The 27,366-nt window shown below is 40.6% G+C and overlaps 1 protein-coding gene across 2 annotated transcripts in view; it reads left to right on the plus strand.

The window, feature by feature from the left end:
• MACC1 (MET transcriptional regulator MACC1) overlaps positions 1–27,366 on the plus strand; it is a 60,738-nt gene that overhangs the window by 16,376 nt on the left and 16,996 nt on the right. Inside the window, exon 2 of one of the 2 annotated variants that reach the window (XM_089673167.1) lies at positions 25,012–25,121. In XM_089673167.1, coding sequence (XP_089529293.1) covers positions 25,012–25,121 — 110 coding nt within the window. Of the gene's footprint in view, positions 1–25,008; positions 25,122–27,366 lie in introns of both variants that reach the window. The other variant, XM_089673166.1, reaches the window with a different exon arrangement.

Below are 27,366 nucleotides of genomic sequence, written 5' to 3' on the forward strand. Positions count from 1 at the left end.
ATAATAATCTGACAATGATTCCAACATTTTCCTGCTTAATCCAAACTAAGAACACAGTTTTGGCTAGAGTTCTACTTAATAATTGTGCTTTTTATCCCAGAAGTGAGCCTTTGTATATCTCTTTGTGTATCTCCTTTTATGGTCTTATAGATGTGCTATAGATATACTAGCCGTTATATTCCCTGTGGCTACATGGTGGTTCAAAAGTCTGCTAAAAAATTTTTATCTTTTAGATGATTTTGTCCTTTAAACTGGTGGCTTAATGGTTTAGTTTTATCAGTTCCCAACTGTGTTTGCAGACCTTCATAATATCTTGTTGATGGGTCTCTAATTAGAAAGTATATACAGCTTGTGTTTAATCGCTCAAACCAGATGGCTAAATAAACATTTTAAAATCATACACATAGCCTATGTGTCCTACCCTTTCTTGTTGGGCTATATGCCTGATTAGCATAAGGAAGGTGAAAGTAGTCTGTAGGCTAAATGCCATTGGACTACCATGGAGCACCAACACTCTTGAGACACTCCTGTAAGCCCACCTAATTTCCTTTTTTTTACTGAAGCCAAATCAGCTTGCATGTTGGCTACTTACATTCACAAAGGTCACTTCAAGAACAGATTTCAGGCAAATACATTGAACTTTCCTTTGAAAGTCACCCCCTACAGTCAATTTTCAAGCAAGATAATTTAAAATAAATGTTAAAGTGATATTAAGGGCAATTTAAAACAAACAAACAAATATGTCATACTTACCTGCTCTGAGCAGTGGTTTTGCACAGAGCAGCCCCAATCCTCCTCTTCTCTGGTCCCCCGTCAGCCCTTCTGGCCCTTCCCTCCTGCAAGCAGCTTACTATGGGGGCATCCAAGCAGTCTCACTCCTGAGCCGCTGCTCTGCGTGTCCATTCACACACACAGCTTGGCCTGCCCCACCTCAGCCAATGAGGAGGGAGAGTCCTCGAAGAGCACATCACTGGATTGTGGTGGGGCTCAGGTAAGTATTAGGTTGGCTGGGGGTTTAATATCTAAATGTTTCAGGAGATCATCAGATGAGACTTAAAACACTGACAAATAGTGAACAAAAAATAGTGTATATGCGTGCTTTTATTACACAGAATAGGTATCTCTATGAAGACTTCTACATTCATCATTCTCAAGAAACAGGACAGCTCATCCAGAGACTAAAACTGCTGACATTATTGAGCAGGCACCATTAGGATTGCCATAGACATGATGTAATACTTCTCCATTGTGGCTGTTTTTGGTCAGATCAGCTAACAGTCATAAGAAAATCATGCCAACTGCTCTCTGGAGGAACAAAAACCTTTTGTAGCCTTTGTGGTTACCCCTGAGAAGTATGATACCAGTGTTTACCAATGTTGCTCATCTTCTCCCATCTCAATTAACATGAACAGGAATGTTTGGACAAGCAGAGTGGCACAGTTCATTGACCCAATGCCAAAGGAAGGCAGATCTTCATGTGGGTCTTTAAAGTGTAACTTCACTCTCTGAATCAACATGGACTATTTTGAATCCTTATGTTGCTACTAGCATTAGTAAATATACTTTCCTATCTGTTATATTTACTATTTTTTAAATTTTTTAGTCACTTCTTAGTTTCCATGCCTAGGCAAATTATGTCATACATCCCAGGAGTCTTTAGGAGGGGAGTAGGGGTTTCCTCAGCTAAGCACACCCTCCTGCAGATATACCTGAACTAAGGGCAGATGGATTCCAGGAAGTAATTCCTACATGAATCATCTGCCCTTACTCAAGATGGCCACAGCCAGAATTGCTAGGGGTTGGTTTTCTAAGTGATTTCTCAGAAAATAAAGCATGAAGACATGGATGGATGAGTATGCTTTGAAGGTAAAAATGAATGAAATGGCACTTTTGGTACAGTGTAGATCTGCTTTAAGCAGCTTTATTTTAGATTATAACTAATATTTCCCATTAATGTGTAAAGGGTTGGATTTACATTACTGGGGTCTGTAGGCACATACGCTTTGGCATCCAAAGCAAACCCTCTCTTTTACGCAGAAGTTTCTTATAAATGTTTTATTGGTACTTACCAGTCTTGAAAGATTGTAACACTGTGTGAAGTAAATGAGATGACAATAGGAAAACACACATGACTGATAACCATATGTGAAAGAGTTACCTCTTTGGCACACTTGCCTATAGGCACAGGCCTATGATGAGTTGGAGAGGGACTGCAGCATTTTGTTTGTTATAGCTTTACTAACCACCATTATGAACAATGTAGTAACAGCTATAAGTTCTTGTACAGCAAGGCTGAATGTACATTGCATCTGCATTTTTTACAAGAACATATGTTAAGGAAAAACTGCAAACAAAACAAAAGTCAACTGGCAGTCAATGTAAACATGCCTTTATTTTATGTATCACTGAATAGGTCTGTAGCAGGTGAAGTCCATATGGTGCCATTGTTCCAGTTCTAGGAGTGGCATTCTTTATGAGCTACACAGCTTACAAACATTCTTTGCAGTATTTGTGCTGTTGTAGAAGAACATAATGTAGCTGTTGATCTGATTGAAAGCAGACTGTGCTGTTTGCATTGAAGCCATACAAGTTATCTGGGTGATATAGAGTTGGAGGGACTTTGGTTGGAATATTTCCTTGTTATCCGGCACAGGTGTGGAAAACCTTTTAGACTTTTGCAACTCTAAGCAAAGAAGCAACACATATAGCAGAATTTCAATCAATGTTAGCAGGCCTGCTTCACTGACGTTAACCCAATACCTTCAACCTTAGGTGGTGTCAACCCCAGTGTGCAACAATGGGACTAACTCACTTTGGATCCTCAGAATCTTAAATCTGAGATAAAAGAGCTCTTTGACCAGGGTAGTCAATGGTCTTTTAAATGCAGTGAGGCACTCACTGAGGCCCAGTTGGTGAACAAGTACACTGTGATGCAGATGATAGTTCCTGACAGGATTAATACAAAGGGGAGGTAGAAAAAAAAGGACACTTGGGTTTTATCTCTTTTATTGTGCTGAGAAAAGGGCAGCTTTAGGAAAACAAAGTGTCAAACAGGCAAATGGGCTTGTTGGCAAAAGGGCAACTCCACTCTGGGATGCAGTAACCAATGGCAATGGTGGTAAATGTTCCTTTAAGAGGGTAGGTTAATGGTTGAGGGAGCACTGATGTGATCTGGCCTGCAGAAGGCGTGCACTGCAGTCAGCTCTGATGATTTGACTGTGCTACAAATGTGTTCAACATTAGCGGCTATGGGAACTAGGCACAACACATGTTAACTGAATGCAATGTCCTCCTTGCTTCTCCTCTCTGCGGCCTGGTACAGTTCTCCGGCAGTCAGCACAACTCTCTCTCTGGTTCCACTCTCCAGCTCTCTCCCTTCTAACTTCCTGTCCACTCTTCCAGGCTTCTGTATATATCTGCCCCCACCCACACACCAGCACTTCTGGGAAAAGTAGTCCTCTGATACTATGCTCCCCAGCAAAACCCTACGGTTCAGCATACAAGGTCCATGGGGCTGCTCTGCAGAGTGTGAGTGCCACTGAATTTGCAGGACACTGCCATCTTGTGTTGGTTTTAACATCCTACAGCTGACATTACAGCAAGGGTGTTCTGTATTTTTCTAACATGTTTAAAGTGGGCCTGTCATGGAACATTACTGGTTATACATTTCCTTCCATCCCCCTGTCTCCTTCTGTGAAAAAATCTAGCCATGCCATCAGTATCACTTTGGTGCCAATACCAGTCGAAGGTTCTCAGAAGCATATTGACCATTTGCTGCAGCAGTAACTAAGCTTTTGAAGATACAGTGCCTTGTTGATACCTGTAAATGTACCTAGATAATGACAGTAAGACATATGCAGTGCTACCCTCTTGAGGTCTGCTATGTTTCTGGGTCCCCCTAAGCTTCACACAGCCAGGCAAAATGCATTTTCCACTCTTGCATCCACAGTCAGTTAAACAGTCTATGAGCTTGGATTTTAATTTATTAGGAGAAATAACTTGGATAGGGTAAGAGGGATTATGGGATACCCAACTTGACTGAATCCGTGCACAGGGATAGCTTCCTTTCGATTTACAGAAACAGATCCTGGACTGTTCTTCTCCTTGAATGTAGTCTTTACAGATCAGTAGCAAAAGTCCCTTACAGGCTAGGGACTCATAGCCCCCCTGAAAGATAGCTTAGATTTTTGCAACTACATGCAGAAGTATCTGTTCTCCCCTGTAGATCTGCTGCCAGCTCCACAGCCTGCAGACACTACCAGCCCTCCTGGCTGCTCTGAAGATCTCCTAGGACAAGGATAAAGCACAATGCTTTCCTTTGAAAACTTGCTACACTTAACAGTCTCTCCTCTTGTAAATGCCTGGGTGTGCTGATGTACTCACTCTGTCCTGCTTGCTCCCATTGCTCCCAGGCATTGATTCTGTTCATACCGTAATGCTGAAAGGATCCTTCTGAGCCACCCCAAATCCAGCCCTCCTAGACCTAGAGGATCCCTCCCCGGCCACTGACAGCCTCCTCCGCACTCCTTATTCCACCTGAATCTCTCACCAGCTTGCCTCTCCCATATTTATGGGTTGGCCTCACCATTCTACCAGGGCCTCCAAATCTGGGATTGATTAGACTCCCATGAACATGCAGATTAAGGTCTCCACTCCTTCTGCCCACTGGCTTGTGGAAGCTTCCATAGTCCTCCAGAACCAGGTGGAAGCAATAGTGTCCTGCAGTAGCCTGACCTTAATCACAGACTCGCACAGTAACCATGAGTCATAAACAATAAATGTGCCTGCACTAACACTAGTAGCACACTAGAGGGTGCTACACATATAAAAACCTATAATTCTATAATACATTGAACTATGCAGAATGTGTTGAGAAATATACAGTATACAGTATGTTATTTTGCTAAGTGTTGGCCATATGCCTGTTGTAACCTAATGACATCATTGTAGCATGAGCTATTTTTCATATATGGTTTCAGCCTATTGATTTCTTTACGCAATGTTTTGATCATGGAACTTTCGGTGTACAGTAACCAGGAATAAATATAGATGGTGATTTCAGTTTCAGTGTTTTTTTTTTAATCCTACATTTCTAATGACTCACTGTAATTGAATGTGAAGCAAAGTAAAACAAATTTTGTCCTTTTTAAAAAAAAAAAAAAAAAAAACAGTTGCGAAATAAAAGTGGTCAGTGAAGAAAACCAATAATGAGTGTTGGTGTAACGTATAACCATTTCAATATCACTCTACAGCACATAATATAATATGCTGACCTATATATTGCTGGGCAATTATTTGTTCTGACAGACAAGAGAATGCTTTTACATTAGTTGCTGTTGTGTAATTGTAGCTATAATTACTTTTATCGTGTGATTAAGTGAGTGTGGCTAAGCAGTTGTAACTTTCGCCCTACAATCCTGAAAAATGTGTACTTCTTGTGTAGTGGCGAGACAAGGTCAATTAGTGCCCAGGGCAAAGATGACAAATTGCGTCCCCTTTCCCATCTCTGGAAAACAGAAATGCCCCTGCAACAGTGGTGTCACCAAAAAGAATAAATGCCCCTAGGCTGCTGTTGTCATTGAAAAGGAAAAATGGCCTTGTTTCAGTGCTGTCACTGGAAGGAAGAAAAGCCCCTTTATCCATGGTGTCACTGTTAAGAAAAATGCCCCTGCATCAGTGGTGTCGGTGGAAGAAAAAAAGGTGCCTGCGTCTGTGGTGTCACAACTTGATCTTTGTGCTGGGAGTGCAATGTGAGCACGGTCTCAGCACTGAAAATGTGTCCACCCAGCGATTCATATGTGTAGCATTTGGGCATTAAAGACCACCCTTTTTGCGCACAGGGGCTAAGGGGGAGTGGTTTCTGCTCAACCACATTTTTTATTGCCCCCCCCCAACTGCAAGTATAATGTGCACAGGATTTAGGGTGGCTATATAAATGTGTCGCTGGGGGGGGATGATATTGTGCTAAGAGTACGCTCACTGGTTGCTCCAGGCACAGAAGCAGGAGTGTCACCACAGATGCAGAGGCATTTTTCACAGTCTGAGGAAGGACCTACACTAGAGGACAATGATCGCATCCCATTGACGCTCCACAAAACAGCCCAGTAAATGCCAACTGCCCTAAATATGCAGTAATTATATAATACAGATGTATATAATACAGATTCAGTAAAAACAATCCATTCACAAGGCAGATGACACTCCAAAAACCACTGGTGTTACATAGATGTCATGGTGAGAATTCTGTACCCCAAATTGTGGCCAATGAAAGGAGAATGATATTTGGACCACCAGGGGGAGAGAGATGGTTGCCACTGTGAGCTGGTCAAAACCTGGACACTGACAGCGCCACTACACTGAGTGGAAACCTGAAGTGACCTCAATCTACTTCTCTTAACTACCCCCAGTCGCTCCAGCTTCAGGATGGCCATCACGGATGATGTCACAAGTAGGTCCTGTCCGCCTTCACCTCCCCTTCTCCAGCAATAAAGTATTTTTTCTCAGTGGGCACTTGTGCTGCTTAGTTTCTCCCACACATGTCAAGTTGCTGCTTGTGGGAGGTGAGAGTAGAATCAACCCTCCAGCAGCTGTTGCAGTTCCCGCTCTGTGCTCCATTCTCCAGCTGCCTAAATGAAAGGAGTGAAGGCAGTGTAACTACTGTCATTTAGGTTGATGGAAAATGGAGCACAGACAATTTCCCAGCACCCCTTCCTCTGTAGGATGACACTGTGCCCCTTCCCCAGCCCCCCTCTCCCCCCTTGTCCAGGTCCTGTTTTTGTGTTTGGGTGTCACTGGCTGTAGGGAACCATAGGATAATACTAGATATTCAGGGCAAAGCAGTATAAGATGAGTGGCATTAAGAGACAGCAGTGGGTTTGGCATAGATTTCAGGCATTCATACAAACTGGCAATAATGCAGGTGCAGACAAGGCACTGGTTGAAATGTAGGCAGATGCAACATCTTTTAGAACTTTGGGGTTGATTTACTAAAGGCAAACAGGCTGTTCAATTTACAAGGCAACTTGCACTTTGCAAATACATTTTTCCCAGAGCTTAGTGAATGTGATGAAATTTCACTTTGCAAAGACTTTGCTACTCAATCAAATGCATTAAAACAGTGTATTCAACTAAAATATATATGGCATAGTGCTATTCAGAGACCTTAGCTGTTGTGGAAGGGGCATTAAAGTCCCAGTATATGCACTTTTAGCACAGTTTTTTTTATTGGATTTTGAACTGGTTCACAATGCAAAGATATTGTTTTATGATTTACTATATCATCCATGTTTATTATGTATTCGAGTATTAGAGGTGTTTTGTAGTACCACCTTACTTTGTTGTATTGTGAATGTGTATAATATTTGGATTATTGAGGAATTTTACACTATGATCACACACAACATAAAGTTTTAGCAGCGAAGGTGCACTATAGTACATCATTTTAGATTTTGTCTACACTATCTAGTTTTTGTTTAGAATTGGAAGCACTACACCATATATATATTTTAGTTCATTACATATATCTTTTTGAAGCAGGATATTGTGTTCAGCAGCAGCTGCCCATGAATTTCATTTTATTTATTTAATTCACTACGCTGAAACTATTTTAATTAAAACAGTATATGGATTGCACATGATTGGATGATGGAGGTCAGCAGAGCTGCAACTCATTCACTAAGCACTGGAGAAAATTCCCTTTGAAAAGTGCAACTTCATTTGCAAAGTTAACTAGTCTGTTACAATTAGTTAATCAACCCCAGTAAGTGATGTTACCAGCAGGTGATTGAAGATTCTCAATGAAGAACAGTCTCTAGTTCCAGATTTTTGACGCTCTTGATGATGAACATGGAATTTGCTGTAGAAAAATTCCAAGAGTACAGCTTCAGGGGACTGCCTGGATGGCCAAAGCTGACAGTACAGACATGATCAGATGGGGCATTGGCTGTGAAGTAGAACTGCAGTCGTGGCCACAGGTTCGGATAAGCACCAAACAAGCATAGTCAGAGAATCAGGCAGAGATTTAACTAAGGGAAAAATAATACAGGATGCAAGTCCAGACATTCAGACAGGAAAAGAAGCTGAAAGGTAATACAGGTTAGGTCAGCAATTATGCAAGGTCAAAGCAGAAACCAAGGGGGTTGGGATGTCGATATAATGCATTCTAATAGACGAAAAGTCAAGTAAGACCTCTTACCTGTGCTGACTGGTGGGGGCAGAGCCCCTACGTAGATACAGTCAAACAGAACACAAGGCTTAAATGAGGAGAAGGAAGATATACGGTCTGCAGGAATAGCCCATTTTTATGAAAAATGCACACACGCAAACACCCCCCCCCCCCCCCAAAAAAAAAAATCAAGCCACAATTTTGGAATCCAGAATCATGACAGCATGTTTCTTCCCGGAGCTCCATCTTTCTCTCACACGCCAATAACATAATAATAGATTAACCACTTAAAGTGATCCTGTACTATTCAGAGCAAAGTAATATGTTCATTTAACGTGATTCTAAAAGCTTTTTTAAAATAACAAACATGTCTATACTTACCTGCTGTGTTCAGTACCCATATGGAAGAAAAATAGATTTGACATATATTTTAAAAATATTCTTCCCAAAGATATTGCCATATATTTGAAATGCTACAATTTTGGCCATATTCAATATATTTCAAAATATACTGTATGTTGAAATGCGTTTTTATTACAAAATATATGAAAAATATTTTTAAAAATACATTTCAAATATACTGTATGTCTTTAAAAATAGAAATCTACATTTTTGGAATGCATTTAAAAAAAAATCTGAAGAGTATATTAAAAAAAAAAATCAGAAGAATATATATAAAAAATATATATTTTTAAAAATATATTTTTTTAAACATATAAAAACGTAATTGTAACATATATTTTACATATATTTGTAAATGCATTCCAAAAATGTAGATTTGTATTTTTAAAGACATACAATATATTTGAAATTTTATTTTTAAATATTTTTCATATATTTTGTAATAAAAATGCATTTCAACATGCAGAGTGTGTGTGTGTATGTATGTATGTGTGTATGTATGTGTGTATGTATGTGTGTATGTATGTATATGTGTATGTATGTATATATATATGTATATATATATATATATATATATAATTTTTTTAAATATATTGAATATGGCCAAAATGGTAGCATTTCAAATATATGGCAATATATTTGGGAAGAATATTTTAAAAATATATTTAAAATATATTTTTTCTTTCAGCAGCCTGGTTCTGACTCTTTTCAGGTCCCCCCCTCCCTCTTACGTGTGCGCCTCCCTCCTTTATGGGGCACCTGCTGCTTCGTGTGTCCATTCACACACGGAGCCAATGCTCTGCCCTGCCCCCTGTCTTTTCTCATTGGCTCACTGGCTGTGATTGACAGCAGTGGGAGCCAATGAGGAGAGGGAGTCCTGGAATAGCCAAGACTCCAGCACACATTGTTGGATCGAGAAGGGGCTTAGGCGAATATTGGGGGGGGGGGGGCTGCTGCACAGAGAGGGCTTTTCACCTTCATGCATAGAATGCATCTAGATAAAAAATCTTGAGCATTTAGAACCACCTTAACACCCCCTATCCCTGATGCTTCTACCTAACATTTGTTTACTTCCTTGACTCCATGTTGGCCCACCAAGGAGAATGAGCCCCACAGACAGCGCTGTGGCTTAGTGGTTAGCACTTCTGCCTGACAGCATTAGTGTTGTCAGTTCAAAACTAGTTTGCCTGTTCTCCCTTTGCTTGCGTGAGTTTCCTCCAGGTACTCTGGTTTCCTCCTACACTCCAAAGACATACTTGTAGGTTAATTGGCTCCTGTATAAACTGGCCCTAGTATATATAATGGGCATTAGAGACCTTAGATTGTAAGCTCACTGAGAGCATGGGCTGATTTGCAATATATTTTACCTGTAAAAAATAAATGTGTATTCTGCAGGTCATTCTAGAGCTTACATGACTAAGGACCTTTCCTCCTCCCACCATTTTATAACACTTGGTGGGTTATTTACTAAAACTTGAGAGTGCAAAATCTGGTGCAGCTCTGTATAGAAACCAATCCGCTTCCAGGTTTTATTGCCAAAGCTTAATTGCACAAGCTGAAGTTAGAAGCTGATTGGCTGCCATACACAGCTGCACCAGATTCTGAGTGCACCAGTTTTAAAAAATCTTCCCCTTGGAGTCTTCCAATCTGGAGCTAATTCATTTTGCTTCATTTGTTAGACAGAGTGGTAAGAGAAGAATTAGAAGTGTAAGTAGTGGCATATGGTTATTGGGTAAACCAGCTATTTTCCCCTGAATTGAACAAACTCATCACATTAAACTGTGAGAAGGAGTATAAAAGCTTAAAGCGGTATTAAATCCTAAATCAAAAATTTAATATATTACAGTTTACCAATCAATAGATGTGGCAGCTGCATCAGTTTTTTTTCCTATGTTTTTTTCCCTCTGTTTTCACCTGGTGATCTGGCAAGTAACACACCTCCCCACTCTGGATGAAGGAGCACATTTGGACAACAGCTTTGTGAGTCTGAGGGGAGGGGATTGTTAGACGGACTAGCAAATTTAAAAACACTAGCAAATTGAAGCCAAATGGCAGCTAATGTTTTATAAGGAGTTACAGCAAACTGATTTTTTTTTCCTTTTGGGATAAAGGTTTTATATAAATAAATAAAAGCTGATCATTGTAAACATTGTGCTAAATGGTCTAATCTCTTTAACTGAGCTGGAGAGCTTGCTTTTGAAAAAAACAGCACACACTTACTGGCTGGATTACCAGATGAAAATAGAAGAAAGCCTAAAAAAGAAAACGTATGCAGTCATCACATAAGAAATGGCAAGATGAAATGTAATAAATGTTTGCTTCTGGGCTTAATATCACTTTAATAATTAATTGGTACTCATGCCCTAAAACACGGGTGTCAAACTGTCAGTCCTCCAGCTGTTGCCAAACTACAAGTCCCATGAGGCATTGCAAGATTGACAGTTACAAGCATGACTCCGAAAGGCAGAGGCATGATGGGACTTGTAGTTTTGCAACAGCTGGAGGGCCACCAGTTTGACACCCCTGCCCTAAAACATTGGATCATTTCATTATGAAACAGAACACAGAATGTAAAGCTCTAACGAGCAGGGCCCTCTGTGTCCTCTTGTACTAAATTGTATTGTAACTGTAATTCTACCTTCATTTTGTAAAGTGCTGCGCAAACTGTTGGTGCTATATGAATCCTGTATAATAATAATAATAATAATAATAAATAGAATTATCGCATTTTTTTTTTACTCTAACATACACATCTTTTGCATAGTCAACGTTTAGGATTGATCTACATTGGTGTGTATTGTGTGTAAGCTCAGCAACAGTAAGAATTATCTGAATATTTTTCAACCTATTTGATCAGCATTTGATGCTCATTTGCTGTGACAGTTTTCTGTTGCTGCACAGTCATAATACAAAGACGCTGTCACTTAGCCCTGAGTATACAAGGTGAGAGGGTTTCTTTAATGTAAATCACTGTGCACCGCTGCAAAGCAGAAAGCAGAGCCTGCATATGTGATGAGCGAATGTGGCTTCCTGCATGTTCATATTAACGCAATGCGATAAAATTATTTGTATCAAGCAGATCTCTCCTGTGTGTGTGTATAGCTAAAACACTGAGAAGGATAAAAGTTCCCTTTACGTATGTATGTGAAGGAAATTATAATGACATTACTGCATCATTTTAAAATTCTGCTTGGGCATGCTGTATATGGATTACAATTTCTTTTTACGGGTTCATAGCTGATGCCTTAATGCCCACCAACACCTAAACTGATCCACTGCCATGGGGAAAGAATTATTGGGACCTCTTTGACACCCTTTGAAAGAATTATAATTTTTAAAATTGGGATATATAATGAAAAACAGCCATAGGACAAAAGGAAATTATGTATGAATAAGTTATTTGTTTATATAGCATAACTAATGGCTGGTAGTTTTTTAGACTCTCCCAATAAGAGTATGGGTTGCGTGCATCACTTAAATAATGAATAAAGCATTTGTATGTTAATATTTTATTTTAAAGAGCATTCTTTTACAAGTAAGCTGTCAAACATTTTTAACTTTTTTCTTCAAATGTAAATTTGTTTCGTGACTCTTTCACAAGGAGACCAATGCTATATTTTTCTCTAAGGATTTAATATACTTCTAAGTCATGTTCATGAATTATGCAGCAGAGATGGGAAGAGGCATTCCACTTTACTAAATGCTTTCATGAGCCTCACTTGCCTCGGGGCTAACTGACACTCAAACAAAATGTTTGTCTTTAAGAAAGGCACATTGCTCTGTGCATATCAATGTTACAAGTAATGTACAAATTAGCCACTTATTTCCATCATTCACTTATCCCTCCAGTGATGCATTAATAGCAAATGTTTACATTTATCTTCAAGTCATCTTTGGAGTTGCATACAGTATATGGCTTTTTTCATTTAGGATGTGCAAAAGTGCGCCTCACTAAAGTGCAAAATAAGGAACCTATCAGCTTCCATTTATTTTGTTATCAGTATACATATCCCTGATATCACTTAAGAAAACAGCCCACTGCCAGGAACCATGAATGGTGTGATATTTGGGGGGTTGCTGGTTCAATGATAGATGCACTTTCACCAGTGTGAACTGTTTTTTAGGGCTTGTTGGCCCTCTTTTATTAAAATCAATGTTCAACAGAAAAGCGGGGGTTTTCACTATCAAAACAGACACTGTGTAAAATAATACCGAGCCAACTGGCTCTCTCTTCAACAGTGCTGCTGCTTAGGCCCCACCTTGGCCTTTGGCTGTTGACTGGTCCCTCAGACCATTTTGCACAGTACCTTTTGTGTTCCTGCAGCCCTCTCTTAGCACACCCAGCTATCCTGGCTCTCTCAGCTATCGAGGCTTTCTCAGCTCTCTGGGCTCTCTCAAAATGCCTGGATTTCTCAGTGTTCTGAGACCTCTGTATTCCTGCAATCCTCTGGACTTGCCTAGTCATCTCAGCTCTCTGTCCTCCAGACTGGCTTAGTTGTCTTGACCCTCTCAGCCCTCTAGACAATAAATCTCCTGTCTCCAGCATGGAGTACTGTCTCTTGAGTGGAGCACACCTGTCTCCTAATGGGATACATGAGTTATGCCCAAGCCTGTCATTATAATGAGTGTGTACACTCAGCCTGGACACTGGGTTGGAGACTTCTTCCCTCCCAAAACTCAGTTTTCTCCCTTTTAAGCCTCTGGTCACATCAAAGCCGATTTTGAAATTGTGCGACTTACAGTGAAGTCACACGATTTCAAAATAAGGTGACCTGCCAATTTCAGTTGTGATTTTCAAGCCATCCGACACAGATGTCTATGCAAATCGCAACAAAAGTATTGCATGCACTACGTTAGAAATCGATGCGGCTCTGGCTAAGTCGGAACCGCACCAATATGACCGCTCTAATAGGGAACAATAGGGTGCGAATTGGCATACGATTTTCAAGTTGCAGGGCATGCAAATCGCATGCCAAGTCACAGCCGATATGACCGGGGTGTAAATTGATATTCCAGAGCCCCATACTCTGCATATGTGCAAACCCTGTGTCACTTATACTTCCATTTTCAGAGTGGCAGGACCTCACACTGACACAATGGGAAAAGCTTCGTTCCATCAAATCTCCCCAAATTAAAAATTAGACCATTGTTCCCCATTGGCTGGAATACTTTATCTTTCTTTTGGCTGGGCTGATGGAAATAATGGAAAAAAAAATAGTTTTGCACAATGGGAAAGGAGGGATGATCTGATTGTATCCAGACAGATTGACTTTACCTTCATAAATCTGATTAACAGTTAAGAGTTTTCATGACTGCTCTTAGGGATTGCTAGAGCATAAATGCCAACTGCCCCACATTTGCTGGGCCAATCCCACATCTTGGTCATCTGTCCTACAGTTGCTGAGTACTGGGCGATGACAGAGGATCACAACATCTATCTCAATAGTGACCACCGCCCAGCAATGCTGTACACTGTATGTGGTAATGTCCACCATAGCTACATAGATACATAGTTAATTTGGTTGAAAAAAGACATGTCCATCCAGTTCAACCAACAGAGGTAAAAAGACACACACAAATAGAAAACCTCCATATACCCTATCCTATACCCACAGCTGATCCAGAGAAAAGCAAGAGGCAATCGGATATTCCCTGGATCAACTTTACCTATAAATATTAGTATCCAGTTATATTATGTGCATTTAGGAAAGGATCTGTGCCTTTTTTAAAAAATAATCTAGGGAGCTAGCCAGAAACAGCTCTTGAGGGAGTCTACTCTATTCCACATTTTCACAGCTTTTACTGTGAAGAAGCCTTTCTGTATTTGGAAATTAAATCTTTTATCCTCCAGATATATAGAGTCCTCTGTGATGACCTTATTGTGAATAACTCTACATTTAGTGGCAGATATGAGGTACGTGCCCTGGGTGCATGGCTCTCACTTGGACTGCTGTCACCATAGCTAGTGTCCCAATTTGAAGATTTCCCCTCTATTTCTCCTACAGTGACATCTGTACAATTTTTATTTTCCTAATTTTCCTATCACTTCTGTCCCAGAGACAAAGAGTGGGAATCTCAGGGTGGGATCCAGCCTCTCTGATGTGGGGATGCAGTAAAAAATGTCAGGATGGGAGAGGATGAGAGGATGAGGGGGGAGTCAACATAGCAGAGGACAAGGTTAGCAGCTTCTAGAGCATTGTGCAGGGGGTCAGTAGGGCAGAGTATAGGGTCAGCAGTTAGTAGGGCAGTGTACAGGGGATCAGCAGAGCAGAGGATAGGGCCAGCAGTTTGTAGGGCAAGGTACAGAGGTTATTGGTTTGTGGGGCAGTGTACAGGGATCAGCAGGGCAGAGGACAGTTGGTTAGCAGGGCAGTGCACAGGGAGTCGGCAGGGCACAGGATGGGAGGTCAGCAAGGGATTGTATGGGAATCCATAGGGCACTGTACAGGGGGATCACCAGTGGAGAGGCAGAGGACAGGGGGATTACCAGTGGAGAGGCAGAGGACAGGGGGATCACCGGTTGAGAGGCAGAGGACAGGGGGATCACCAGTGGAGAGGCAGAGGACAGGGGGGTCACCAGTGGAGAGGCAGAGGACAGGAGGATCACCTGTGGAGAAGCAGAGGACAAGGGAATCACCTGTGGAGAGTCAAAGGACAAAGGGGATCACCAGTGGAGAGGCACAGGATGGCGGATCACCAGTGGAGAGGCAAAGGACAGATGGATGACCAGTGGAGAGGCAGAGGACATGGGGCCAACAGTGGAGAGGCAGAGGATGGCAAATCACCAGTGGAGAGCCAGAGGACAGGGGAGATCACATGTGGAGAGGAGGAGAAAAAGGAGATCACCTGTGAAGTGGCCAAGGACCATGGGATCACCAGTGGAGAAGCCGAGGACTGGGGGATCACCAGTGGAGAGAACAAGGGGAGGCAGAGGACAGGGTGATCACCTGCGAAGAGGCAGAGGACAGAGTGATCACGTGCGAAGAGGCAGAGGACAGGGTGATCACCTGGTGGATAGGCAGAGCAGATGACAGGGGAATCACCAGTGGAGAGGCAGAGAACAGGGTGATCACCAGAGTAGAGGCAGATCACCTGTGGAGAGGCAAAGCAGATGACAGGGAGACACCAGAGTAGAGGCAGAGGACAGGGACATCACCAGAGTAGAGGCAGCGGACAGGCGGATCATCTGTGGAGAGGCAGAGGACAGGCAAATCACCAGCGGAAAGGCTCTCTTTACCCTCCCTGCACTGCATGCAGCTCCTCCTCCCCTCACTGCATATAGTTGAGATTGCATTCCTTTACACACAGCCACAATCTCCACAGTGTGCAACTGGCTCCTATGCAGCAGTGCTGACCTGTGATATTCTCTGGTTGGAATGGCAGCACAGCTCCAGTAACCACCTAAACACTATGCAGAACTGGAGAACTATCAAAAATGTTAGTGCCACAAACTGTCATTTTATCCCCACAGCCACTGATCAAATATTAGTCTGGACTCAAAAAACCCTATGAAAAAAGTACCAGGGGCATCTCATGGCAGTGCCCGAGTTTCCAAATGGTCAGTCCGCCCCTGGTCTGGACATACAGTATATTAATACATTTCCATTGACTTGACAAATGTTGTTTTAGAAAGTACTTCAAAATTCTGTTTGCTTTTAACATTTGACTTGGGAACAAATGGACTTTTCCAAAATGAAAAGCACATATACTGTTAGAAATGTATTCATTCCAGAAAAAATTTCCATCCAGCATCTTTGAATTTTCTTGTCACTGTGGTTAAAAACAAATGTTCAACTGACCCCACTAACAACTAGAAAATCTCAGATTCTTAAAACAAATTATCTAGAACGGCATTCTACTAAGGCATGGCCGGCTCTAAGATCTACACTAGAAAATGACAGTTGGAGTCTGAAAGTTTGAATGTGGCAGGTGACAGTGAGGAAATAATGAGCATTCTCAGTAATTACAAACAGATACACTTATGTTACTCTGCAACAGATGTACTGTGCCTACTATTTGTGCAATGGAAGGCAAACTGTGACGCATATACATTTATCACCAGCTGATTGGTTAAATGGTCTTTAAACCTCCTACTGAGAAATACAATGCCAGATTCCCAAAAAAAAAAAAAAAGCTTTTAGATCAATAAAGTGTGATATTTTCTTTAAAGGAATTCTAGTTCTAGGTAAACTGAGAAGTCATGCTATAAAAGTACTGTGTAAAATCAGGCCTATGCTGTGTGAGGTTAAAGTAAGTAAGTAAGTTTTTTAAGTAATCCTGTATTGAGAATCACAATTGAATGTGAATGTGTTCTCTACACTGATTAACTGAAACTACAAGTGCAACCTTTTATAACCAATTTCATCTCAACATATGTAAAAACGACTTCCTCAAATCTGTTCTGTAAATAGCTTTTCCAAATTTACAAAGCTCTTCTATGCATTTATTTTTCTACCTGTGATTGACAGTCTTTAAAATTACTTTAAATGTCATTTTTATGCCATCTGCTTTACTGTGCCTAAAATGTACTAGACACAATGTTGTACAAAAACAAAGGAATATAAGTGGACAATGTAAAAAAAATATCTATATTTGTTCTTCTGTTTTATGAGGCTGTAATGATCTTCCTTTTTTTTTTTTTTTTCTTTTAATTGTTGTAGAATCAAGGTATGAGTTTGTATATCATTATATAGAATAGAGATGTTGGCTGCTTTGCCTTTCTTGTGCCAGAGATAAGACACCTTGCAGCGTGGGTGTGACCTACTATCATCTAGTCTAGGCTATGAACTGGGATAACATGGTTTTCTACACTTTTAGGCTCCATGCACGCTAGTGTTTTTTTTTAAGCTCCTAGAAGCTGTTACCAGCATTTGTTTTCTGCTCCTAGAAGCTAATAGTGTTATCCTATGTGTCCATGCACACTATTTTAATCTAGTAGTGTTTTTCAAGCTTTAGCATTAGGAACAGAAAAAAAAATTGGTTTTGTAGTGTTTTTGGGAGTGTTTTTCCACTAGAAAAAAAACGTTGAATGCTCCTAAATGCTTCTAAATGCTACTAAAATACTTCTAACCGCTTTTTTTCTAGCTTTTTTCCTACATGTACTGTAAAAATACTTATCAAACGCTTATGCTCCAAAACACTTCTAAATGCTACTAACATGTTACTGACACACTACTAAAAACCCCTATTACCAGGGATTTTTATTCAGCATTTTGTCCAGTGTTTTTGAGCTTGAAAATGCTAGTGTGCATGGAGCCTTATGGTCATAGGCAGGCTGCAAGGTATGTGCTTTCTGAACTTGCTTACTATTCTGTACATGGTAGCAGGACTCTAATCATAACCAATAAACTTCAAAGTGAAACTATAGCACTAATTTCCAGGATACATGGGGCAGGGATGTCATCCACCAGGGAAAGCTCTGACACCATGCCACATCGGAGCCTATTCAGGGTGAACTCATAGGGGTTGATTTAACTTCTTGGCACTGAGCATACACAAATATGTGTCCTTGGCACAGAGGGGCCGCATATTTGCGTACCCAATGTGAGCTCCCAGCCCATTTGCTGGCACCTCACAGAAAGGTCCCGATCGCTACTTGTGGTCAGCAGCTTTCCGATCATGTGACTGCCATGACAGCCAATCACAGCAGTCACATGACCCTAAACCCCGCCCTGCCTCCCAGCATCACAAACCCCTTAAAGGGCCAGGAAGCGTCGGTGCCAAGGGGTTAATAAAGGCAAATAGGTGGTTCACCTTGCAAGAGAATTGTTTCCTGTTCCTAATGGATGTAGTAACTGTAGTGAAAATTCACAAAGGAAGGAAAATTCAAGCAAAAACAATACAGTATATCTGCTTGCACATGATTGGATGATGAAAGTCGGCATAGCTTTACCGCATCCACTAAGCTAAGGGCACATTTCCTTGCAAAGTGAACAGCCTATCTGCCATTATTAAATCAACCCCATGGAGTGAGGAGGTGTTGAGGGAGCGCGGGAGATTAGAGAGTATATCTTGCTGGGGGGGAGCTATCTAGAAACGCCGTCACTCAAAAAAAGTTTAGTATACATTACATGTAGCTTTCTTTATACTTACCTGCTCTGTGCAGTGGTTTTGCACAGAGCAGCCCCAAACCTTCTCTTCTGGGGTCCCCTGCCAGTGCTCCTGGCTTCTCCTCTTCTCTGTGTGCCCCCATAGCAAGTTGCTTGCTATGGGGGCACACGTACGTGCTTGCTCCTGAGCTGTGTGTGTCTATGTATTTGTGCTCCATAGACACACACAGCATGGCTCAACCCCACCCCTTAGTCCTTCCTCGCAGCAGCTTTTGCTGCTGCCCAAGTCCCTGCGAGAAGAGGAAGAGAGGGGAGGAAGATTGCATCCAGACACACTGCTGGATCCCTGATGGGCTTGGGTAAGTTTTAAGAGAGGGGGGTGGGAGGGAAATATTTAATTATTTCATTAAGGTAAAAATCACCAGCCTTTTAGAACCACTTTAACTCACTTCAGTCTGATTGAGGATAGCCATTATCTGTGAATATTGGTCAATCTCCCTATCTCAGAAATGTGTTTATTTTATTTAAAAACCGTAGTACAGTTAGCAGTGAAGAAATGTAAATGGGAATCACCATTGGACTTGCAGATAATTTGGTGATATGCCTAAAAAGTGTATTAACACTGTTCTATGCATGTTATCATGTGAACTGGTAATATTTGTTACACATGCATTTTGAGGCTAATTCTTACAACTGAATAAACAACACCCCTGGCCTAAAGGCAGCACAATGTATAGGTGTATATTGCCTTGGAAAAAAATGTCAGATATGTTGTTTGGCCCATTAACGTCAATGTGCCAAAAATGTGTCAACATGCAATCAAATGCACACAAAGCAGTGTTAATACCCAACTCCACTTTTAAAATGTTTTTTTAAATAATCCCATAGCAGCTTTAAAAATAGAAATCAGTTGGCAGGAGTACCAGCTCTCTGATTCTGTCCCCCATGTTCCCCATAGACTCACATCTCTGTGATCCAGGAATGGTGCTCTTCTGCTCAGCATCATTCAAGCAACTTCTTGAGAGTGCAGTGTGTCATGAGCTTACGTCACCATGGAATACTGCATGCTAATACAATGATACAGAGAATGATGTCATCACTGCTCTCTGAATCACTGAGAGTCATCCAACGTTACCTGACCAACTTGAAGACACCTAAAAAAGGTAAGTATAAAGAAAATAGACAGGGGGCGGGGGGCGCCAGAGAACTGGGGAGCAGGAAGGTGGAGATGGTCTTTAATGGACCCTCAAAGCTTTCTCATTTATATGTGTACTGACTGTAGCTTACTAGCATCATCCTTTTTTACCTGGTTATTGATCGTGGTCATGTCAATATTTTAGTGGCCATTGAAAGTACTGCAATCGATATATCTGTGACCAAGTATTATTAGTGTTCAGTATCTTAAAAACACAAAACAAAAACTATGTTGATGCTGTAAATATTTTGTGCAATAAGTGTTTGCCCTCAGGCTTACAAGCCTTTAGTAACTGATGTTATTTTTTATGATCTAATTCTGCTCTAATAGCTGACTTTACATCAACCTGAGTAATGTTTTCTCTGGCTTCCATTTATATATGATCCACCATATGGTCATTTCTCACAAGTAAGAAATAGTGACTAACACATCCTTTACAGCAAAAACTCTCATTTAAATTTCATAGCGGAGGCATGTATTAGGATTTGATGGATCATCCCAACTGCATGCTAATAACTGTGCTACTTTAAAACTCATAAACAGCATGAATAACCGTTTACCTAAAAGTTATAAGAAGGCATTCTGTAACCATTTCTGTGCACTGAAAGTTAAGCTTTGAAAACACAGAATTTCAGCTGTTCGAGACAATGTAGTAGATGCTGAAAGCCATTGAAACTACAGCCAATCACCTAGAATTGATTGCTTATAGATGCTGTACTTCTGGGAAATCTGATAATTATTTATAGTGACCCTTTACTGTACACTGGAGGGGTTGTAATCATGAATCTCTGAATTATTTAGCGCTAAAAAAAACATTCTTGGAATGTATAAAAAAAGAGAGGAGAACATATGATGTCAGTATAGTATTGCTTCTGTATAAATGATGTGTAAGGCCACATATAGCATATGGGATCCAGTTTTGAGTACCACATTGTAAAAAGGCAATGTGAATACTGCAGAGTGACATGGGTAATTAAATTAATTAAAGGGGTGGAAAAATTGATTTAAAATGTTATATTTTTAGTTTGGGAAAAAAGATCTTATTCATAATTAACCACTTCACGCCAGACACACACATTTATGTGGCCTCCCAGTGGGTTGGCCTTAATGTCGAGTGGCCACATATCTGCGGCCCTGTATTAATGACTTACTCTGCTGAGAGAGTGCTCATTGCACGCCCATAGCATGGTGGCTTGCAGGGATCGGTAAGCTCCCAATACATACTTACCATCAGGAACTTTCCAATCATGTGACTGCCAATCACAGTAGGCACATGTCCCGAATGCTCACCTCTTCCTCCCGGGATCTAGAAGCTCCTAAAGGGCCAGGAGGTGTTGGCATGAAAGGTTACTTTGTTTAAATATATCCGAGGCCAGTATAAAAATTTTCAAAATAAACTATGTTTGCCAAGAACTAAAGAAAGAGTAAGAGAGACATAAAATGCATATGGGTAAAGAAGATATTATTTCATTCGTTTGGTAAAGGGTTTAGACTAGAACAGGGGCGGACTGACAACTCATGGGGCCCCCGGGCAATAGGGGATCATGGGGCCCCTGTGTCCTTGCCCAAACTCAAAAAAGCCTATGAAAAAGGTACCAGGGGCATCTCATGGGGCCCCCTACTGACCCCGGGCCCTCGGGCAGTGCCCGAGTTTCCAAATGGTCAGTCCGCCCCTGGACTAGAAGTGGTTAAAGCATAAAGTCATCTTGGGCCACAGGAGCATTTGCCAAAATGTGCAAGTATAAAGTGCACTTTCACATTATGGCTACCTTACCTCTTAGTCTGGTCTCTGGTATGAAAGGTTTGTGCTCCATCTCATACCATTGCAGTCACAGTCATCTTCTCAGATTCTTCGTCAAACCTGGTGTCTTCTTTCTTTGGTAATTGGACAGCCACTAAAACTGTAGTTATCGTATGAGCAAGTCCTACTCCTAGCACCTTGCTCAAAGTGTAACCTGCACTGCACATATGTCACAGTCACTGTACAATTTCTAAAAATTGCTACCAAGAAGGAAAATGCTAAGTCTTTTATACCAAAAACATTACTTGCTAGCAGTTTGTTTGCACGTTTGGGTCCACTTTAAGCTCGAGAATTCTTTACTTCTTGAATTACTACTGGCAAAAACAATAAAGGAATTTAAAAAAAGGACTGGATTTTTTTTTACATCTTAGAGAGCAACATTTTGATTTATTGAATTAGTGTGACCTGAGATCAGAAAGGATTTTTTTTTTTTTTGCCAAAAATGGAAACCTTTACACAGGGGTTTTTTTTTACCTCCATCTGGACAACTGCTTAAGAAGTTATGAGTAGTGGAAATTGTAGAACCTCATGACCTTTTTTTTACATTTAACTAGGTAACTATGTAGATAATAAAGTTTGAGTAAGAATTCTGGGAAAATTTGGAGAAAAATGAAGCTAAATAGTAGACGTAAGCTAAATAAGTAGCTAATTTTTATGGATTGTAATAATTAAAACAGTAAGGTTGTTTTTCACATGGATGTATCCAACATATTTCCTAATTTTCTACTACATATACAAATGTACAGATGACTTTATGTGAATAATTAAAACTGACTTTTCAAGTACTCGCCTCAGTGTAAAAATAACTAAAATGTATTTATATGTTTTATTCAGTGTTTACAGGTTAAAAACAGAACCATCATAAAATTACAGCATTAATGGTTAATTATAGGCAAGCCCCCTGTCCATAAAACCCCATACACTATCTATTGATCAATTAATATGCTAAAAACCTATTAGAGGCAAAATACATGCATATAACATATGGTTGTATTTGCACAACAGCATGCAGACCAAGAAGTGATATGAAGAGAATCCTACGCATTTTGCAGCTACAGAGTCTACTTTTCCAGGAGGGTAGTCAAGGTACAGTGGGGCAACAAAGTATTTAGTCAGCCACCAGTTGTGCAAGTTCTCCCACTTAAAAAGATGAGAGAGGCCTGTAATTGGCATCATAGGTAGACCTCAACTATGAGAGACAAAATGAGAAAAAAATCCAGACAATCACATTGGCTGATTTGGAAAGAATTTATTTGCAAATTATGGTGGAAAATAAGTATTTGGTCACCTACAAACAAGCAAGATTTCTGGCTCTCACAGACCTGTACCTTCTTCTTTAAGATGCTCCTCTGTCCTGCACTCATTACCTGTATCAATGGCACCTGTTTGAACTTGTTATCAGTATAAAAGACACCTGTCCACAACCTCAGTCACACTCCAAACTCCACTATGGTGAAGACTGATGATCTGTCGAAGGACACCAGAAACAAAATTGTAGACCTGCACCAGGCTGGGAAGACTGAATCTGCAATAGGCAAGCAGCTTGGTGTGAACAAATCAACTGTGGGAGCAATAATTAGAAAATGGAAGACATACAAGACCACTGTATATAACAATGCTTATTTGATAGATAGTTGTGCCAGACTTCAAGCCGCTAATTATGACATAGGCAAGTGCAGGGGCACGCTAGAAGAGACCAAGCAGTAGGGGCTCCAGAGATCTTCATAGCTTTTCAAACAGGGAAATGTCCTACATAGCGTCCCAGCCTCCCTAAAACGTACCAATGCTCCATCTCGATTCAGTGCTGCACACATGAGCCTCATCATTCCTGGGTCTCTCCCTCCTTGTTGGCTGAGACAGCAGCAGTAGCGTTGGCTCCTGCTAATGTCAATCACGGTCAATAAAGATAGGGTGAGGGCGGGGCTGAGCCTCAGAGTAAATGGCCACACAGAGCAGTGGCTCGGAAGCAAGCCTGTTTGGGTGTCCCTATAGCTGCTTGCTATGGGAGTACTAGGCAGGTGGGAGGGGCCTGGAGCGGCAGCAGGTTTAACATGCTTGTTATTACAAAACAAACAAAGAAAAACCCAAACCTTTAAACAATTGCCCCCCAGAGAATTTATCCCCCTTCCTGACCAGGCCAATTTTTGCTTTATGGTGCTGCATTACTTCAACTGACAACTGAGCAATGCTGCACCCAAATGAAATTACATCCTTTTTTCCCATGAATTGAGCTTTCTTTTGGTGGTATTAATGGTGGCAATCAGCGACTTATAGCAGGACTGGGGGACTGTGGGACTGCGGCGGGCATTCTGACACTGGGAGGAACTAACTTGGTGTCACTAACATCCCCAGTGACACCAATACAGTGATCAGTGCTAAAAAAAAGCAGTGGCACTGTACTAATGGCACTGGGCAGGAAGGGGTTAACGTGAGGGGTGATCAAAGGGTTAACTGTGTGCTGGGAGTGTTTTACTAGGGGGCCTGTGTCAATGTGCTTCACTGTATGCACACTGCTTTGGATGGCTGTGCTTTGCACAGTCATCCAAAGCAGTGTGCCAAGCTGACAGGGAGGAGAATTATTCAAAAGCAAAACAGTTCTCCTCCCCGTCAGAGATTGTTGGAAATCATTGGGCGCCGGCGAGTAATCACTGACTGGGGCCCGGTGGTTGACAGCGGCGGCTGCGAATGGTGGCACGGGTAGGAATTGCGTGAGCCCCCTACACGGAAATGCAAAATCACGTATATATACGTGATTTTGCACACCCGTGCCTCCCTGCAGCAGTATTTCTGCTATAGGGCGGACAGGAAGTAGTTACTATCACTTTAACAGCACACTTTCACTATAATTCAGGAGAACCATATCCCATTAAAGCCTTATGGATGTGGAATGTGTGCATGTATTTTGCAACTAATCATTTTTGAGCAATCAAAATAACGAGTAGGTGGTAGAAGGGGTTATATGAATGGTGTCTTTGATTGTAAAAACATAAACAGTTTATTCTGCTGTAATATAATGATGTTTTTGTTTTTAGCCTGTAAACATTGATAAAAAATTATAATATTAATTATTAATTAATTATTAATTTATTATTAGTTTTTGTTTTGTGGTTGGTACCTCAAAAGACTGTTTTTGTGTTTTGTTTTGTTTTTTTTCAAATGAAGCGGTCTGTATTATATTTAAAGTAATGTGCCTGATTGTAAAGTGAATCTAATTTGCAAATTTCAAATGTAATAGTTGGGACAATTGTAAGCACTGTTCCAATGTGCCCAAAGCCCACTAGATGTAAGTAGCCATACTCGAATTATAATCAGCCTTGCTCTTTTGAGGTGAAAATTTTACCAAAACTGATGTGTAAAAATACCTGTGACTTTTCCACTAATTGTTGTAACATTTTAGCAGGACGATGTCAAGACGGCTCCATTCTTTTCATTCTGGGGGTATTTCAAGAAGTAAATCAGAGGGAACATTAATTGATTTCGATGGACAGAATGTGTCAACAAGCAAACCAGGTGAAATCTCTTTTATAAGATATTTTTGAATAATGTTTATTGACAGAGGATTTGTGCATTTTTCAATATCAAAAGTTAGACTGAGTTTGGATGCACCAGTGTTACAAACCTCTAAAGGTTAATTAACTTTTTAAAAAAGGTTTAGTGTTGCTTAATGAAAGCAATCATTGAATCCAGTCATGTCATTGTTGTATGATGTCTGAAAATAGAAGATTATTGAAAATTTCTTGACTAATCCCTAAAATGTAATCCCACTACGGCCTATGCCATTCTATAGTGATCAATGACCATGGTTGTTATATACACAGCTATTAAACAATGTACTAGTTCACTACCAAAATGTTATATCGCACTAAACCTTTCATCCAACCTCCAATTATTATATTTGATATTTTGAAAAAACAGTATGAAGGTAAAGGAAAGATTTAAAAAATGTGCCTGTTAGCAACCTGGATTCCTTATCAGTTCCTACTCATTGGTCTTGGGCTCCTCCCTTGCCCCCTCCTTCACAGGAATTATGTGGGGTACGCACAAACTTGTTTATGGAAGTTATTCTTCCATCTTGGCCACTCTCAATCACTGGGCTTTAGGCCCTCCAGTTCACATATTCCAGCAAAGATTGAAATAAAGGATTGTCTACACCAGCTGATTTTCCAATACTTTACGAGAGCCATAACGAGATGTACCAACTCACAGCACTTAGCCAAGCTTCACACAGTCTTTTGTAAATACTATATTTCTTCATCATTTATCTTGTTCTTAGGTCTCTTCCCACAGGAGTGTTCCCAGGCCTGCCCCCCCCCCCCCCAAAAAAAAAGTCCTCTCCTAAATTTTCCTTTACCTACATGGCCTCCTACTGAGACCAACTCTTCCAACACTTCTTACTAGCTCCACCCCCAGAAGATATTATATGGACGACAGGAACCCCCTCCCCATGACATAGCCCTAGGCAGTACTAAACTAAATGGAGGCTTAATCCCTGCCTGCATGCATGTTGGTTAATAAATTAATTTTGCATAGCGGTTTGTGTCGATGGGGTCTTGGTAGGAGTGTGTCCTTTGCCTACATTCTTCCTCAGCTCAGAAAGTTGGGAGGTATATTTATGGGCTCGTGCATGATCTGTTATGGCTGTAGTTATTCTTTTGAGACATGTTCTTTGGCTGTTCTGGGGCTGAAAAATACTAGATCAGTTTTCTGATATAAATAATATCATTTATGATCAACCAGGAATGTAGTCTTGTATTTTTATCTTATTTAAATCACACATTTTAATTTATTATTTTCAGAAGGTGTTATTCTAAGCTTTAAAGTGAAACTGTGGTCAGGCTATGGACCATGTTTACTTTTGAATGTTCAAAGTCAAATATGTCCAGTTACAGCCTTTGTTTCATAAATGTTTCCCACTTTGTTTTAATAATTAACTTTTTTTGTATATTTAAATTTAATCATATTTTTGTAAGTGGACTTCAAACTTCTCCTTGGAACACTCTCATTAACAAATGATTAACTTTAAAAAGGTTGGAATGAATTTACACTGCAGTATAACAACATTCCAGCCCTAATGATTTATTTAGTGCAGAGAACTTTTTGTCAGCTCTTTCCTTGCCAGCATCCATAACAACACGATCTAATATTTAATATGGATTGGATACAGTTAGTGGAAATGTGACACAGAAAACTGTTTGCATCAATGCTACTCTGTATTAGTTACCTATATGTTGGCTCTCTCTGTTCTGTCCTCAGCTGTAAAATTCACCATAATGTAGGAGACTGTTCAATTACAATTATACCAACTAGCACGTTTGTAAAAATAGAGTGATGGTAATAATATAAAACTGAAATAAACTAATCTTTATATTAGATAATGCAATATACAGTACAAATACAAGCATAGTTACAGGTTACTGTCAACAACAAAGTGGAATTTAGCCATGTTTGCAATAGTAAAACCTTGAATATGTAGCACTACCCCCTTGAGAGCCACTGGTTTTGGGTCCCCCATTAATTCCAACTTGTATCCAAGCACAAAGAAGCAGGCCATGGGTAGGGATGGGCTGGATATTCGAGTCGAACATAAATTTGACTCAAACATTGGCCGTTCGCGTTTCACCGAACACACAAGTAAAAAGACAATGCATTGTAATTGGCCAAAGCATCGCACCACAGATCAGGTGCAATGCTTTGGCCAATCAGAGCACAATTGGGCGGAGCTAGCTCTGCCCAATTGTTTACATCTGACCAGCAA

This window comes from Staurois parvus, unplaced genomic scaffold, assembly GCF_062004578.1.
Source record: "Staurois parvus isolate SC_StPar_1 unplaced genomic scaffold, SC_StPar_1.0 ptg000136l, whole genome shotgun sequence".
NCBI classification, from domain to species: Eukaryota; Metazoa; Chordata; class Amphibia; order Anura; family Ranidae; genus Staurois; species Staurois parvus.